Here is an 18,015-nt window from a genome sequence, read left to right as displayed (position 1 = left end):
CACGGCGAGGTAAGTTACCTGTGAAGAATGGAAACAGGAAGTATGTCTGTGAGGCTGGTGTTCTGTACTGGGTGTCAGATGTGGGAAGTCTGGGAGACCTCCTTAGGGACTGAATTAGGGAACTGGAGATGCAGCTCGATGACCTTCGTCTGGTCAGGGTGATAGAGAGGAGCGATAGGCAAGTAGTCACACCAGAGCCTCTGCAGACAGGGTAACAGTCAGGAGAGGGAAGGGTAAGAGTCAAATACTAGAGCGTAACCCTGTGGCTGGCCCCCTTAACAAAAAGTTTTCCTTAGTGGGGATGGCCTACCTGGGGGAAGCATCAGTGGTCGCGCCTACGGCACAGAGTCTGGCCCTGTGGCTCAGAAGGGTAAGGAAAGGAACAGGATGGTAGCAGTGATAGGGGACTCTATTGTTAGGGGGTCAGACAGCCGATTCTGTAGATGCAGGAAAGAAACGCAGATGGTAGTTTGCCTCCCAGATGCCAGGGTCCAGGATGTTTCAGATCACATCCACGATATCCTGCAGTGGGAGGGAGAATAACCAGAGGTCGTGGTACATATTGGTAACAACGACATAGGTAAGAAAAGGAATGAGGTCCTGAAAAAGACTACAGGGAGTTAGGAAGGAAGATGAGAAGCAGGACCTCAAAGGTAGTAATCTCGGGATTACTGCCTGTGCCACGCGACAGTGAGCATAGGAATAGAATGAGGTGGAGGATAAATGCGTGGCTGGGGGATTGGAGCAGGGGACAGGGATTCAGATTTCTGGATCACTGGGACCTCTTCTGGGGCAGGTGTGACCTGTACAAAAAGGATGGGTTGCACTTGAATCCCAGGCGGACCAATATCCTGGCGGGGAGGTTTGCTAAGGCTACTGGGGAGAGTTTAAACTAGAATTGCTGGGGTCAGCCTCTCGAATGATAGCTTTTGTTACTTTAATGGCGAGAAGATCTATTTTCTTGAACTGGAAGGAAATTAATCCTCCAACTACATTACAATGGTTTTCTCAAAACATATTAAGTTTAAATTTAGAAAAAATTAGAAGTGATATTTTTGACTCTTTGGTTAAATTTGAAGATACCTGGAAACCTTTTATGCAACATTTTCATATGATGTAATCTGACCTTTCCAAATCTTTTTTCTAAAATTATATGATGAGAGGAGCAGAGTTAGCGACATTATGGATCATGTCTGATACAAGTTGTTGGTCTAGCCCTGTTTTGTCTTTTTTTGGGTTTTTTTTCTCTTTTCCTTTTGGGGTTTTTTTTGTTTATATATATATATATTTCTTTTTCTTTGTTACTGTTTAATCTCATTATGAGTTTGGACGTCTTTTATTTCTATGTTACTTAAAATTCATTTTATATATGCTGATGAACATTTTTGCAATCTCTTTGTACCAACTTTGTTATTGAGTTTATCATTTTGAAAAATTAGTAAAAAGATTTAAAAAGAAAAAGAATTGCTGGGGGGTGGGAACTGAACTGAAGAGACGGAGGAAGAGGCAGTTTGCTCACAAATAGAGAAAGCTTGGAGTCAGTGCGAGAGGGAGGATAGGCAGGTGATCAAGAAGGGACATGCTCAGTCCGATGGTTTGAGATCTGTCTACTTTAATGAAAGAAGCATCATGAACAAAGTGGATGAACTTAGGGCGAGGATCAGTACTTGGAGCTGTGATGTTGTGGCCATTACAGAGACTTGGATTGCTCAGGGGCAGGAATGGCTACTCAGAGTGCCAGGCTTTAAATGTTTCAGAAAGGACGGGGAGGGAGGCGAAAGAGGTGGGGGTGTGGCACTGCTGATCAGAGATAGTGTCATGGCTGCAGGAAAGGAGGAAGTCATGGAGGGACTGTCTACTGAGTCTCTGTGGTTGGAAGTTAGAAACAAGAAGGGGTTAATAACTCTACTGGGTATTTTTCATAGACCACCGGATAGTAGCAGGGACATCAAGGAGCAGATAGGGAGACAGATTCTGGGAAGATGTAATGATAACAGGGTTGTTGTGGAGGGAGATTTTAATTTCCAAAATATTGACTGGCATCTCCCAAGAGCAAGGGGTTTAGATGGGGTGGACTGTGTTAAGTGTGTTCAGGAAGGTTTCCTGACACAATATGTAGATAAGTATACAAGAGGAGAGGCTGTACTTGATCTGGTATTGGGAAATGAACTTGGTCAGATGTCAGGTCTCTCAGTGGGAGAGCATTTTGGAGATAGTGATCATAATTCTATCTCCTTTACCATATCATTGGAGAGGAATAGGAACAGACAAGTTAGGGAAACATTGAATTGGAGTCAGGGGAAATATAATATCAGGGAGGAACTTGGAAGCATAAATTGTGAACAGCTGTTCTCAGGAAAATGTATGGCAGAAATGTGGCAAATGTTCAGGGGAGATTTGCGTGGTGTTCTGCATAGGTACATTCCAACCAGACAGGGAAAGGATGGTAGGGTACAGAAACATGGTGTACAAATACTGTTGAAAATCTAGTCAAGGAGAAAAGAAAAGCTTACAAAAGGTTCAAAAACTAGATAACGTTAGAGATCGAGAAGATTATAAGGATAGCAGGAAGAAGTTTAAGAAGAAAATTAGGAGAGCCAGAAGGGGTCATGAGAAGGCCTTGGCAAGCAGGATTAAAGAAAACCCCGAGGCATTCTACAAGTATGTGAAAAGCAAGAGGATAAGAAGTGAAATAATAGGACCAATCAAATGTGACAGTGGAAAAGTGCGTATGGAACCGGAGGAGATAGCAGAGGTACTTAATGAACAATTTGCTTCAGTATTCACTATGGAAGAGGATCTTGACGATTGTAGAGATGACTTACAGCAGATTGAAAAGCTTAAGGATATGGGCATTAAGAAAGAAGATGTGCTGGAGCTTTTGGAAAGCATCAAGTTGCACAGTGTCCAGGACCGTAAGAGATGTACCCCAGGCTACTGTGGGAGGCGAGGAAGGAGATTACTGAGCCTATGACAATGGTCTTTGCATCATCAGTGGGGATGGGAGAGGTTCCAGAGGATCGGAAGATTACAGATGTTGATCCCTTATTCAAGAAAGGGAGCAGAGATAGCCCAGGAAATTATAGACCAGTGAGTCTTACTTCAGTGGTTGGTAAGTTGATGGAGAAGATCCTGACAGGCTGGATTTATGAACGTTTGGTGAGATATATGATTAAGAATAGTCAGCATGGCTTTGTGAAAGGCACATCATGCCTTACGAGCCTGACTGAATTTCTTGAGGATGTGACTAAACACATTGATGAAGGTAGAGCAGTAGATGTAGTGTATATGGATTTCAGCAAGACATTTGATAAGGTATCCCATGCAAGGCTTGTTGAGAAAGTAGGGAGGCATGGGATCCGAGGGGACCTTGCTTTGTGGATCCAGGGTTGACTTGCCCACAGAAGACAAAGTGTGGTGATAGGTTGGTCTTATTCTGCATGGAGGTCGGTGACCAGTGGTGTGCCTCAGGGATCTGTTCTGGGACCCCTACTCTTCATGATTTTTATAAATGACCTGGATGAGGAAGTGGAGGGACGGGTTAGTAAATTTGCTGATGACACAAAGGTTGGGGGTGTTGTGGATAGTGTGGAGGGCTGTCAGAGGTTACAGTGGGACATCGATAAGATGCAAAACTGGCCTGAGAAGTGGCAGCTGGAGTTCAACCCAGATAAGTGTGAGGTGGTTCATTTTGGTAGGTCAATTATGATGGCAGAATATAGTATTAATGGTAAGACTGTTGGCAGAGTGAAGGATCAGAGGGATCTTGGTGTCCGAGTCCATAGGACACTCAAAGCTGCTGCACAGGTTGACTCTGTGGTTAAGAAGGCATACGGTGCATTGGCCTTCATCAACCGTGGGACTGAGTTTAGGAGCTGAGGGGTAATGTTGCAGCTATATAGGACCCTAGTCAGACCCTACTTGGAGTACTGTGCTCAGTTCTGGTCACCTCACTACAGGAAGGATGTGGAAACCATAGAAAGGGTGCAAAGGAGAATTACAAGGATGGTGCCTGGATTGGGAAGCATGCCCTATGAGAATAGGTTGAGTGAATTCGGTCTTTTCTCTTTGGAGTGATGGAAGATGAGAGGTGACCTGATAGAGATGTATAAGATGATGAGAGGCATTGATCTTGTGGATAGTCAGAGGCTTTTCCCCAGGGCTGAAATGGCTAGCATAAGAGGGCACAGTTTTAAGGTGCTTGGAAGTAGGTACAGAGGAAATGTCAGGGGAAAGTTTTTTATGCAGAGAGTGGTGAGTGTGTGGAATGTGCTGCCGGCCACCGTGGTGGAGGTGGATACAAAAGGGTCTTTTAAGAGACTCCTGGATAGGTACATGGAGCTTAGGAAAATAGAGGGCTATGAGTAACCCTAGGTAACTTCTGAAGTAAGAACATGTTTGGTACAGCATTGTGGGCTGATGGGCCTGTATTGTGCTGTATGTTTTCTATGTTTCTATGAAATTGCTCACTCTTTCCACTTCTGATTGCGCTATGAGGATTGGCTCTATGAAGATTCCTATTGACTGAAAAAGGTTTCAATACATGACAGTACTTGGTAATATAATTATCAGGTTGTACCAGATAAAAGCAAAATATGTGAAAGCTGAGTACAGTTTAACAGAATTTTCTTTTAAATTAATTTACTAACATTAATTGCACATTCCTCATTGCCCTTGAGAAAATGGTTGTAGTCTTGTGTGGCAGCATTGACTCTGTTGGGCTGGGTGCGGTGTTCCAGGTTTTAGCCACAATCGCGATGAGGAACCATGATACGTTTCTAAGTCAAGTTAGTATGTGGCGTAGTAGAGAAATGGCTGATGGTGGTGAACCCCATCAATGCAGCTCAGATCTTCCACTTGGCCAATGGTCTAAAAAAATGCCTAACTTACCTATTCTGGCATTTATGCTCCAGTTAGGTCTCCTCATTTACTTTTTTTTTTAACCATAGCCCTCGTTTCAGAATCAGATTCAGGTTTATTATCAGCGGCATGTGATGTGAAATTTTTTAACTTAACAGCAGCAGTTCAATGCAATACATAATCTAGCAGAGAGAGAGAGAAAAAAATAAAACATAATAAATAAACAAGTAAATCAATTGTGTATATTGAATAGTTTATTAAAAATGCACAAAAACAGAAATACTGTATATTAAAACAAGTGTGATAGTGTCCAAAGCTTCAAAGTCCATTTAGGAATCGGATGGCAGAGGGGAAGAAGCTGTTCCTGAATGGCAGAGTGTGTGCCTTCAGGCTTCTGTATCTCCTACCTGATGGTAACAGTGAGAAAAGGGCATGCCCTGGGTGCTGGAGGTCTTTAACAATGGACGCTGCCTTTCTGAGACATCGCTCTCTAAAGATGTCCTGGGTACTTTGTAGGCTAGTGCCCAAGATGGAGCTGACTAGATTTACAACCTTCTGCAGCTTCTTTTGGTCCTGTGCAGTAGTCCCTCCATACCAGACAGTGATGCAGCCTGTCAGAGTGCTCTCCATGGTCCAACTATAGAAGTTTTTGAGTGTATTTGTTGACATGCCAAATCGCTTCAAACTCCTAATAAAGCATAGCCACTGTCTTGCCTTCTTTATGACTACATCAATGTGTTGGAACCAGGTTTGATCCTCAGAGATCTTGACAGCCAGGAACTTGAAGCTACTCACTCTCTTCACTTCTGATCCCTCTGAGGATTGGTATGTGTTCCTTCATCTTACCCTCATGTACAAGTTCCTCATGAGATAATCTAAGTTTAGGCTTCCTTTAAATGCAAGGACAGTATACACCTTAGCCATTACTTGTGAGATGCGAGATTCCTTCCCATCATCAACTAACACATACAATTTCCTCTGAAATCCCTTTTGATCTCTTGTATTGTTTTTAGTTTTGTTTCACCTAACAAATGGAAACACTCTCTTTGTGCCTCTTGTCTCCATACATTTCATGATTTAAATCTAATTAGACCAGTTTTCCCTTTTAAAGGAATATTGGTCCTGCTTGTATTTGTTTTGTGAAAGGTGGTCACCTAGTAGGCGTGGCGGCACATCTCTTTTATACTTGCTGCAGCTCCGTTATCCACCTACTGTAAAATGACAACAGCGATGATCACAGTAGTCCATATAACTGCACTAACAATGATTTGCTGCATTTAACGTAAATTCATTATTAATTTTATCACTTTAGAAATCAAGATAAGTGCCTCATTTGCTTCTAATGTCCTTATTGAGCTTCATATCTTTATATATTTATATTTATATATTTATTTATGTAATATTATATATATTATATTATATAAATATATATATTTATATATTGCTTCACTTCTCTATCATTATCTTCCCTATACTGTTGTGAGTGAGCTACATATTTTTCTCATTAAAATATAGTACACTGTTAGCTACACTGAAATTAATTTTACAATTAGACAGTCATTATGAAAATGTATTCATATCTTCTCATAAAGTTGTTACCACCTACAGTAGTACTGACAGTCCCTCCCAATTTGATATCTCTTTTGAGATATTAATTTCAAAAACTTGAAATATCCAACATGGTTTAGACAACAAAAGGTCCAAGGAAAACAAATGCAATTACTCATACAAGTTTCAAAAATAGAAACAACTTAAATATTCATCAAAATCCTGAATTGCAGGAACACCTGGACCAGTGCGGTGGCTTCTAAGCTGTGAGGTCCATGATTATCAGTTACTTTCCTGCTTGCACTGTACCCACTCCAGGGTTGGATAGTTCATAATTCAATCATGATAAGATGTACCTTTTAAAAATAGTAAAATCTCTTTTTTGAGACACCGGAGTCTAAAACCAGTGTACATCGGTTTGAAACAAGAGGTAGGAGTTCTACTACTGTTGTAAACTGCTGATTTATTTTCAATATGATTGTGATCAAGTCATTAAATTCTAGACAACTGTTTCATTAAATAATTACTAACAAGGAATAACTCTCACAATCCCAGTCTAAAGGTGAAATCCTCTCCATTAATAGAGAACTTCTTATTTTATCTACATGATAAAAAACTTACTATCATGTGATGAGTCCTTCCTGTCCAATGACATGTCGCTATAGCAAAACAACTTTAATAAAGTTGTTTCACACGTTAAGCGTTACCACATCAATGGTGTAGAACAATGTTAGTTACACCTATCACAAAGTTTTAGTAAACAGGTAAAATCTATAATATCACTTTTCTGGACACTACTTCTGAACTGAACTAATAGTCCCTGTCTTTTGCATCACACAGCATAGTAACTGAGGAGGAATTTTTTTTCTCCCATTCGGTGGTTGGAATCTGGACTGCACTGCCTGAGGGAGTGTAGAGACAAATATTTGCACAACATTTTATATTTTATCCAGATGACACTCGATCAGAAAGGCATGAAGGCTATGGGCAAGGTTCTGATCTATGGAATATTTATAGACGGGTGCTGCATGGTCAGCACAGAGGTGTTGGGACAAAGAGACTGAGCTTTCTCACTCTATGACTAAAGTAATCAAACTATAAAGTGACCTGCCTTAACTGTGACATCATTTCCATTGATTTGGTTAATTCAAGTGGGATAATTTTAATCTTAAACAACGGATAGGTTTGAGTTGTTTTAATGAGGTGGGGCATGTGACCTAGCATACCGAGATTTTTATAGATTTTCTTCATCTTTCCCTGGATTTTGAGAAAACTGGCAAGTTAAAAAGAGCAACAAATGACCAATTACTTGAGTCAAGTGTATTTTCTCACTCTAAGGCCCAGTATGTATCAGTATTTTACCTCTTCTCAGGTTAATAAGCCTATTTGTACCTAGCTTCATCATGAATGACTCCATTCTCCACAATCTTCAAGCACTTTTCTTCATTCAACACTCTACACTTCCCAAGAATCAGCAGAATAACATCTGCCCTCCTCTCCCAACCTGTCTTCCCAAATGGCTGTGTGCCAGAGGTACCCTTCCCCTACAACCCATTCTTTGACATGACAGTGAACTATAGGCTCCCTTCCCCTATAACCTATCCTTTGACTTTACAGTGTGCTACAGTCTCTCTTTTACAACATGTCCACTGATTGTGTCTCTTTCCCTCAGCTGACTCTTGTCTGGGAAATGGTGCTCAACAGCTCATACCTGTAGAATATTCAGCAATTCCAACTCCTGATCTTTCTATCCCGTGTCTTATTCTGATTCTAATTATTTGATGTGAATGAAATCATGTTTCAATAATACTCGTCAGATCAAAAATGCAACGTACAGCAATTTCTTTCAACATGGTTACTAATACAGGTTTTAAACATACTTTACTCGACCTGCTCTTTGGATTTTATAACAAAAACGCAATCATATTTGATGTAATGTGTATATTTTTCCACAGCCCTGTCTATCAATTACATTCATCACATTCCATACTCCTTCATATACTGGATTCTGTTCTAGTAAATAATTAGCTCCAAAATATTAGCAGCCAGTGTAAAGATATTTAGCCTGTGTGAAGCTTTTTATAAATTAATCTGGTCTTGTATCATGACCAAAGCACCAGAGCTATTTGTTTAGTGTAGTGTAATATATCGGTGTCATTAAATGTATTGATGTTGGCATTAATGTATTGAAATCAGGCTTTATATTCTTGATTTAATGTCGCTAATGTTCTTCTCCTCTCCAATGCTTATTTTTTTACTGGAAAGCTTTTAGAGAAAAGTTAAATGTATGGTCCCAGGTTTCAGTGGTTCATGGAATCTTATACTTCCATTAGAAGGTGAAAATTGAAACGCATACCGTAGTTTGGGTCTCGAGAGTTCAGAAACGTTTTGTTATGTTTCTGTACAGTATGCCAACTGTATGATTGCAGGAATGAACAACAGAAGTATTAATTTAATTTTGTGTGCAATTAGATATAAAGATATTGAAATAGTTAAATATTTGTTGCATTTTGGATGGTGTCAACACTTGTAGAGCAGGAGGAACACTTGCAAATGTCTATTCTCAGGTAAAAGATAAGTGAAGTTTATCATTCCATCTTTCTCCTCAAAGAGCAGGGGAGAATTCTATTCACCTTACTTCTGTGGGTCCACACATACTGTCTCTTTAATGGGACAATGGCATTTTTATACACAGTTAGAGACAGGATAACCAGCTGGTGTTGTAGGTGTATCAGCACTGGACTTCGAGGTGAGTGTTCTGAGGTTCAAATCTGGCCGGCTCCTTGCATGCCTTCCTTCTGTGCTGGGTTGAGATTGAGCTAGAAACTCGGCCTCGTAAAGACCAGACAAGTGCTAAAGAAATGGCAAGATTGCCGCCCCATGCACCACAAGACAAGCAGAGGAAGAACAAGAGGTAAGGTACATCTATTTTACCTGAACAGTAGGATTTAGCTATCATCTTGGCCAAAACAAGACAAGAGATTAGTTGCATCTGACGTTAGCTTCCCCGTATGATCTTAATGTACTTTACGGGGCAGGGTCTGGTCAGATGGTGTCATGCCTGAAGTATCTCTTTGTATAGTTAAGACCAGGGTTATGATGATGGTGATGGCGATGATACCAAAACAGACCCAGCTTCTACAATTACAGAATTTCATTATCTAACAAGATATGTCAAGGTGAGTTGCAAACAATTGAAAGTACTGCTTTCACAAGTACACAGTTACCCATGCACACATGTTATATTGATTGCACCTAATTGTTGAGAACTGAATGAAATATGCTGTTTGTCACACTGAGACCTCTGTTGTGTTCATTGGAATGCCACTTGGGATAATGGCTTAAAACTGTCTTCATTTAAAGTTTCATGCGGTACTTTTCACTGTCAACTGAGTATGAAATTCATTTTTTGCAATGTTAGGTCTTCAATGCATCTTCCCATCCCCTGCATAACCAACTGGTTAATATATTGTGATGTGCATTGTTCTTGATTGGCAGCGATGCTGACTAGTGACCAGTAATATAGAGCAGCAGGTCAAAGGGTTCACCCAGTGTTTACTGTATACTGTACCAGCAAAGTGGATCTACTCTAAGGAGAGTGTTTTCTGGGCAGAGGTTGCAGTATTTTTGGTAAAGGGACATTCACCCAGACACACAGTAATGTTATATTGAAGTAATTTAATAATAATGGTCAGGGATTCATTATTGACATGTTTTGATGACTGTAGTGCAGGATGTGGGGAATTGCATGTGTCTCCTGCTCTTCTAGCTGATTATTTGTATTAACGATTGGAGTGTGGAGATGGCCTACATCTCAGACTGAGCCCTTAGCAATCTGAAGTGGGAGGGGATTCTTAAGCCAGATGTTGTAGTCCACGTAGGTACCAATGACATAGGTGGGACGAGTGACGAGTAGAGTGAGCTTAGGCAGTTAATGGATAGGACCTTCAGGGTTGCGACCCATGCCACGTGTTAGTGAGGTCAGAAATAGGAAGATTATACAGTTTAACATGTGGATAAGGAGCTTGTGTAGAAGGGAGTGCATAAGATTTTTTGGATCATTGGGCTGTCTTCCAGGGAAGGAAGAGACATTTTGTACCTGAACTGGAGGGGAAGTAATACCCTAGTGGGAACGTTAGTGTTGCATGAGGGTGGGGGTGGGGGGGGGTAGTTTAAACTAGAGTTGCAGGAGGATGGGAACCAGAGAGCCAGAACAGATATTGGAGAGGCTGTGGAGGCAGATGTTGTTAAGACCTCTGACAAAATCAGGAATCAAAAGGTTGAGCATGGTGCAACTAATATTCCAAGCTGCATATATTTCAAGGCAAGAAGTTCTATAGGAAAGGCAGATGAACTCAGGGCATGGATCAACACATGGAATTATATCATAGCTATTAGTGAGACTTGGATGCAGGAGGGACAAGACTGGGCGCTCAACGTTCTGAGGTTCCATTGTTTTAGACTTGACAGAATGGGAGGGATTAAAGAGGGAGTGATGGCGTTATTAGTCAGGGAAAATATCATGGAAGTGCTCAGTCATGGCAGATTGGAGAGCTCATTTAGTGAGGCTTTATGGGTGGTTCTGAGGAGTAAGAAAAGTATGACCACATTAATGGGATTATACTATTGACCACCCAACAGTCCTCTGGATTTGGAGGAACAAATCTGCAGAGAGATCGCTGACTGTTGCAAGAAACATACGGTTATAATGAGGTGCTTATGGAGTTGGTGAGTGGCCAAGTGGCTAAGGCGTTCGTCTAGTGATTTGAAGGTCGCTAGTTCAAGCCTTGGTTGAGGCAGCGCGTGTGTCCTTGAGCAAGGCACTTAACCACACATTGCTCTGTGACAACACTGGTGCCAAGCTGTACAGGTCCTAATGCCCTTCCCTTGGACAACATCGATGACGTGGAGAGGGGAGACTTGCAGCATGGGCAACTGCTGGTCTTCCATACAACCTTGCCCAGGCCTGCGCCTGGAAACCTTCCAAGGCGCAAATCCATGGTCTCATGAGACTAATAGATGCCTATATAATATGGAGTATAAGAAATGCAAGACGACAGTTAAGAAAGAAGTCAGGAGGGCTAAAAGAAAGCATGAGGTTGCCTGAGCAGACAAGTGAAGGGGAATCTTATACTGATATGTAAAGAGCAAAAGGATTGTAAGGGTCGAAATTGGATCTTTGGAAGATCAGAATGGTAATTTATGCATGAAGCCAGAAGAAATGGGGGAAACACTAAATGGATTTTTTACATCTGTGTTTACTCAGGAGATGGACACAGGGTCTATAGAAGTGAGGCAAAGCAGCAGTGAGATCATGGGCCATATACAGATTATAGAGGAGGAGGTGTTCGCTGTCTTGGGGCAAATTAATAGCTAATGTTGTTCCATTGTTTAAGAAAAGGTCTAAAAATAAGCCAGGAAATTATAGGCTGGTCAGCCTGACATCAGTAGGGAGAAGTTATTGGAAGGTATTCTTTGGGATGAGATATATGAGTAATTGGATAGATATGGACCGATTAGGGATAGTCAGCATGGCTTTGCGCATGTTAGGTTATGTCTAACTAGTCTTACAGACCTTTTTGAGTAATTTACCAGGAAAGTTGAGGGAAAGACAGTGGATGTTGTCTACACGGACTTTAGCAAGGCATTTGACAAGGTCCCACATGGGAGATTGGTAAGAAGAGTTTAGTTGCTTGGAATTCAAGATGAGGAAGTAAATTGGATTAGACATTGGCTTTGTGGGAGAAGCCAACGAGTGGTAGTAGATGGTTGCCTCTCTGACTGGAGGCCAGTGACTAGTGGAGTGCCGCAGGGATTGGTGTTGGATCTGTTACTGTTTGTCATTCATATCAATAATCTGGATGATAATGTGGTTAACTGGAGCAGCATATTTAAGGATGACATCAAGATTGGGGCTGTCGTTGACAATGAGGAAGACTATGAGAACTTGCAGGAAACTGGCGGAGGAAATATAATGCAGACAAGTGCGAGATGCTGCATTTCAGTAGGACCAACCAGGGTAGTTCTTACACAGTGAACAGTACAGAACTGAGGAATGTGGTATAAAAAAGGTTCTGGGAATACAGGTCCATAATTCATTGAAAATGCATTATGGGTAGATAGGGTCATAAGGAAAGTTTTTGACATATTGACTTTTATAATCCAAGTACTGAATATAAAAGATAGGATGTTATGTTGAAGTTGAATAAGATGTTGGTGAAGCCTAATTTGTGTGCAGATTTGGTCACCTGCCTTGAAAAAAGATGTAAATAAGGTTGAAAGAGTATAGAGAAAATTTACTAAGAAATTGCCGAGATTGGAGGACCTGAGTTATAAGGAAAGGTTGAATAGGTTAGGATCTTGTTCCTTGGCTCATAGAAGTTTGAGAGAAGATTTGATTGAGGTATACAAAATTATGAGGGGTATAGATAGGGTAAATGCAAGCAGGCTTTTTCCACTGAGGTTGAGTGAGGCTAGAGGTTATGGGTTAAAGGTGAAAGGTGACAAGTTTAAGGGGAACATAAGGGGAAACTTCTTCATCAGGGGGTCATGAGAGTGTGAAACAAGCTACCAGTGCAAGTGGTGTGTGCAAGCTCGATTTGAATGTTTAGGTGTAGTTTAGATAGATACATTGATGGCATGGACTAGGTAGGCCGAATGCCCTAGTTCTATGCTGTATTTTTCTATGATTCCATGACTCTTATGATAGGAGGTGCTTCTCTCCACCTCTGATCCCCCAATGAAGACTGTCTCATGGATTTCCAGTCTCTTCCTCCTGTAGTCCAGCACTTCAGTTTTGATGATGTTGAGTGAGGGGTTGTTGTTGTGGCCCTATTCAACCAGATTTTCAATCTCCCTCCTATATGTCCCAGGATGCCCAGGAGTGATGGAGGCAACAAGAACAAAGGCATTCTCACTTCTATTCTGGCACTTTGCTGTCTCAAATTATAATGCACTCATTTGCTGTGGCAGGAGTCCAGACTGTGCACGCTACAACAGTGTTAGGGTAAGGCCCTTTCTCCCTAGGAACCACCTCTCGGGGAAGTTCCTGTGGCTGAAAGTGACTCGTATAGAGGACACGCTCAATGTGAAGGAGTCATGGGTGCTACAAGGTGACAAGGCATTGCTCATCAAGACAGTGTTAGAGCAGTCAGAGCCAGTTCTGAGGCTAACCAGTTGGTCTCTCAATGTCAGCAAAGAGGTCTTTAGAGGCATAGAGTAATACAGCTTGTTCATACTGACCATAGTCCCATTTGCATTCATTGGTTGCAAATCCCTCTAAACCCTTCCTATCCAAGTGCTTATTCAGTATCTTTAAAATGTTATTGTATGTGGCTCAATCACTTTCTCTGGCAGCTCATTCCATACATGCATCACCCTTTGCAAGCATATAAAATGTTCAATTTAAATGTCTGAAACGTTCAAAAAGCATTTTTGCTCCCAGATCTAGTGAGACCATTCCCTAACATTCATTGTGAAGAGCTGCAGGCTCCAAGTTTCATTGGTATTGGTGGAAATGTTCATCAGTAATGACAACGTGAGTTATAGAGCCAATGCTAGGAAATATCAGGTGCAAAAGTGTTACTTGTTTCGTGTAGCTGGTTAGGACAAACCTATGCTTATTATGTGGTTCTGTTTATTGTTGCCCCTGAATCTCAAACTAAAAAGCATAGGAAATGATAATTTACCGAATCTGTAAATGTAATCTGCAGAATCTTTTTTGTTTATGATAATTTACTTTGCATGTGATTACCTGGGAATGGAACATTGAACTTATTGTAATTGACTGTGGTTTTGCATTGATGTAATGTCAGCTTTAGAGAAATCAGTAGATTAGATGGCTTGAATAGAGCAACCACTGTTACCTAGTATTCAGCTTGTAGGAGTGCACATTGCCAGAGGGATATTTTTCACACATTTTTGCCCCAAGATGAGCTTGTACTAAAACTTTAACTTTACAAACCATATGTTGATTTGCCAGGTTGTGAATTATCAACATTTTTCTTCACTAACTTGCCTCTTCTTCATTAATCTTGTTGTGTTGACAATTAGAAGACACCAGCAATTACGTTTGTAAATAAAACTGGAAGAATACTACTTTTTGAAGTTTTTATTTAAAGACTTTCATTGAGTAAGTGCATTGCATTAGCAATAGGGCTTACCAGACTTTATTATTATGAAATCTTAGGTAAAAATGACCGGTTATAAATGAAAAATTTATTGTTACGATTTTATCATGAATCCTCCCCTTCTTTGTCTGTCCATTCCATCATATGAGCCCTCTCTCCAGTTTCTGCTATTAACAATCAGCAGCCAACCCAACTCTCCAGGTTCTGCTATTAACAATCAGCAGTCCTGACGAAGGGTCTCGGCCTGAAACGTCAACTCTTCCTAGAGATGCTGCCTGGCCTGCTGTGTTCACCAGCAACTTTGATGTGCGTTGCTCCAACCCAACTCTCCAGTTTCTGCTATTAATAATCAGCAGCCAACCCAACTCTCCAGTTTCTGCTATTAACAATCAGCAGCCAACCCAACTCTCCAGTTTCTGCTATTAATAATCAGCAGCCAACCCAACTCTCCAGTATCTGCTATTAATAATCAGCAGCCAACCCAGGGTGAGCCAGTGCCTTGTCCTCTCTTCCAACATTAAATTGTATTACTTCTGGGGAAACTTAAACTAGTTTGGCAGGAGTGAACAGAATTTAAAACTAGTCCTGATGAATGGTCTCGGCTTGAAACATTGACTCTTTATTCCTTTCCGTAAATGCTGACTGACCTTATGGAGTTTCTCTGGCATTTTGTGTGTTTTACTATGAAACTGGCCATACAACTTTACGAGCCTGCAGAATCCTATAACACAGAGGTATTTTATGTAAAACATTATTTAGTCACCCTCTGTGCAAAAGTCATTTGTTTCATACATCCTACCCCAGCAAACATTCCTAATTGGCTTATTTTTTTTATTTTCAAGGAAACATTTTTATGTGAGACAATCTTTCATCTAACATAGACTTAAGCAGTTCCCAAATCAGTGATCCTATAAATGCAAACAAAACATTTTTAGTGTAGTGTGAATTGTGCATTCTAGGTAGCAGACTTTTTCCTGAGGATATGACATTTTCATAATAACATAATATACATCTGAAACAATAAGTTATCACACATACAGAAGTGAGTAGAAAAATAGCAATTATAATATTATGTGCATTGATATTTCTGTAAACATTACAGCATTACAACAAAATAGCACTTCACAACAAGACGTTGCAATGAAAGTCTTGGTTCTTGTCTAAATATTTGTTTCTGGAGCATGTTGAGTCCTTTTTAATAGGAACGCTGTTTTGAAATTCCTCAGAATTTGTTGTAAAACACCCGAAAGTTGTGGTTTTCTTTGTGGGTATGATCGAATTAGCACAAACACCATATTCCCCATTGATAGTCTTTCCAGGAAACTTGTAGTTTTCTTTTGATCCATTGGACTGTAAGGAAGAGCGGCGAAGGGACGGCAACAACCTCCAGCCTCGCAGGCTGCACATTTCCATGTTCGGCTGCTTGTTCTTCTCATTGTGGGACAGCGGCGACCTTCTGTCATTGACACTGAAAATAAAAGAGCCATCATCCATCGAGTCTTTTCGCTGCTGGTCGAGAGAACTCATCTTCCAGTTGTAGTTGTAAACCCGCCAGACCGGTCGCTTTCTGCGGTGGCACTGACACTTCAGGATTCGGATAAAAGCTCTTTTGAACTCTTTACTGGAGCAAGAGTAAATTATGGGGTTTACACAACTGTTCGAGTACCCTAGCCAAAATACTACTTTAAAGACAGTTTCTGTTGGTTTCAACGAGGGAAAGAATGAACCTGTGAAAGACAAAGTTCACAGGTTAAATTCATGTTTTTGAAAATCAACAAATCAATAAAGAATAATAATTATGCTAATACTTAGACAACAGTGTTACCCTCTTTCCGTATAATGCTAAGCTTTTTTTCAAAAAGAAAAAGTGGCCTTTCTTAGTTAAATCTATGAAAAGAATTCACTTTTTTTCCTGAAGAGCCTAAAACTGTAAGTGCTCCACTCTTCTCTGTTTGAAACTTGGAAACTTCTTCCTATATGTATACAAGTTTATTATTAAAGACATGAAGTTTTCATGTTTTATTGTTTTACAACATTGAATCTCAGAATCACAGTGGATTTAATTTGGCTTTTCTTTGACATCGATCAACAGAAAAAGACTCCTGTCAAAATGAAAACAGATCCAAAGTGATCTAAATTAATTACAAATATAAAACACAAAATAATTGATTGCGTAAGTATTTACCCCCTTTAGTAAGACACACCAATTCATCTCTGGTGCAGCCAATTGGTTTTCGAAGTCACATAATTAGTTAAATGGAAATTGCCTATGTGCAGTCAAGGTGTTTCAATTGATTGTAGTTAAAACACACCTGTATCTGGAAGGTCTAACTGTTAGTGAGTCAATATCCTGGCAAAAACTACACCATGAAGACAAAAGAGTATTCCAAGCAACTCAATGAAAAGCTTATTGAAAAGCACAAGTCAGGAGATCCATACAAGAAAATTTCCAAGTCACTGAATATCCCTTGGATTACAGTTAAGTCGGTCATCAAGAAATGGAAAGAATATGGCACAGCTGTAAATCTATGAATTTAGACCAATTTGTAGAAATTTGATTTCACTTTGGATCTCCCTCCCGGTACTTATCCCTGCAAGCATCCTAAATGCTACACCTGCCCATTCACCTCCTCTCTCATCTCCATTCATGGCCCCAAACAGTCCTCCCAGGTGAGGCAACACTTCACCTACAAATGTGCTGGGGGTTGTCTATCGTGTATGGTGCAGCAGCCTCTACACTGGTGAGACCCATTGTAAATCTAGGGACTCCTTCGTCGAGCATCTATGCTCCATCTGCCAGAATCAGAATTTCCTCGTGGCCAAACGTTTAAATTCCAATTCTTATTCCCGATCTGACATGTCAGTCCCTAAATTCCTCTTGTACCATAATGAGGCCATCCTCAGGGTGGAGGAGAAATAACTTATATTAAGTCTGGGTGGCCTCCAACCTGATGGCATGAATATTGATCTCTCCTTCTGGTTAAAAATAATCCCCCCCCTTTTTTTTATTCTCCACCCTGGTCTCTTACCTCTTCTGGCCTGCCTATCACCTCCTGCTGGGCCCTTGACTCCTTTGGTCCTCTCTCCTCTCCTTTCGGATTCCTTCCTCTCCAGCCCTTTATCTTTATCTACCCACTTGGCTTCACCTATCACCTTCGAGTTATCCTTTCCCCCTCCCCACCTTTTTGTTTTGGCATCTTCCCCTTTCATTTCCAGTCCTGAGGAAGGGTCTCGCCCGAAACATCAATTGTTTATTCATTTCCACAGATGCTGCGTGACCTGCTGAGTTCTTCCAGCATTTTATGGGTGTTGCTTTACTTATGTAACACCCATTTTAACGGCATCAGCACACACCTACCATACCGGCCATGACATTGGACGACAGTTTCACCAAGTACTTGTCTTGGTAATGGTCAGTGAGAAGTTCATTATTACAGCAATTAAACTTTTGATTCAAGTCATTTTCCAATTCCAAATA

The 18,015-nt window shown here is 40.7% G+C and overlaps 1 protein-coding gene across 1 annotated transcript in view; it reads right to left on the bottom strand.

Moving 5' to 3' along the window:
* Positions 1-14,511: 14,511 nt before the first annotated feature.
* Positions 14,512-18,015, bottom strand: part of LOC140200400 (alpha-1A adrenergic receptor-like) — a 63,957-nt gene continuing 60,453 nt past the window's right edge. The window contains exon 2 of the mRNA XM_072263678.1: positions 14,512-16,264. Coding sequence (XP_072119779.1) covers positions 15,660-16,264 — 605 coding nt within the window. The 3' untranslated portion in view covers positions 14,512-15,659. The remainder of the gene's footprint in view (positions 16,265-18,015) is intronic.

Source organism: Mobula birostris, chromosome 7, assembly GCF_030028105.1.
Source record: "Mobula birostris isolate sMobBir1 chromosome 7, sMobBir1.hap1, whole genome shotgun sequence".
NCBI lineage: Eukaryota > Metazoa > Chordata > Chondrichthyes > Myliobatiformes > Myliobatidae > Mobula > Mobula birostris.
Note: the sequence above shows the minus strand (reverse complement) of the source record. Positions and strands in the feature narration are given on the sequence as shown.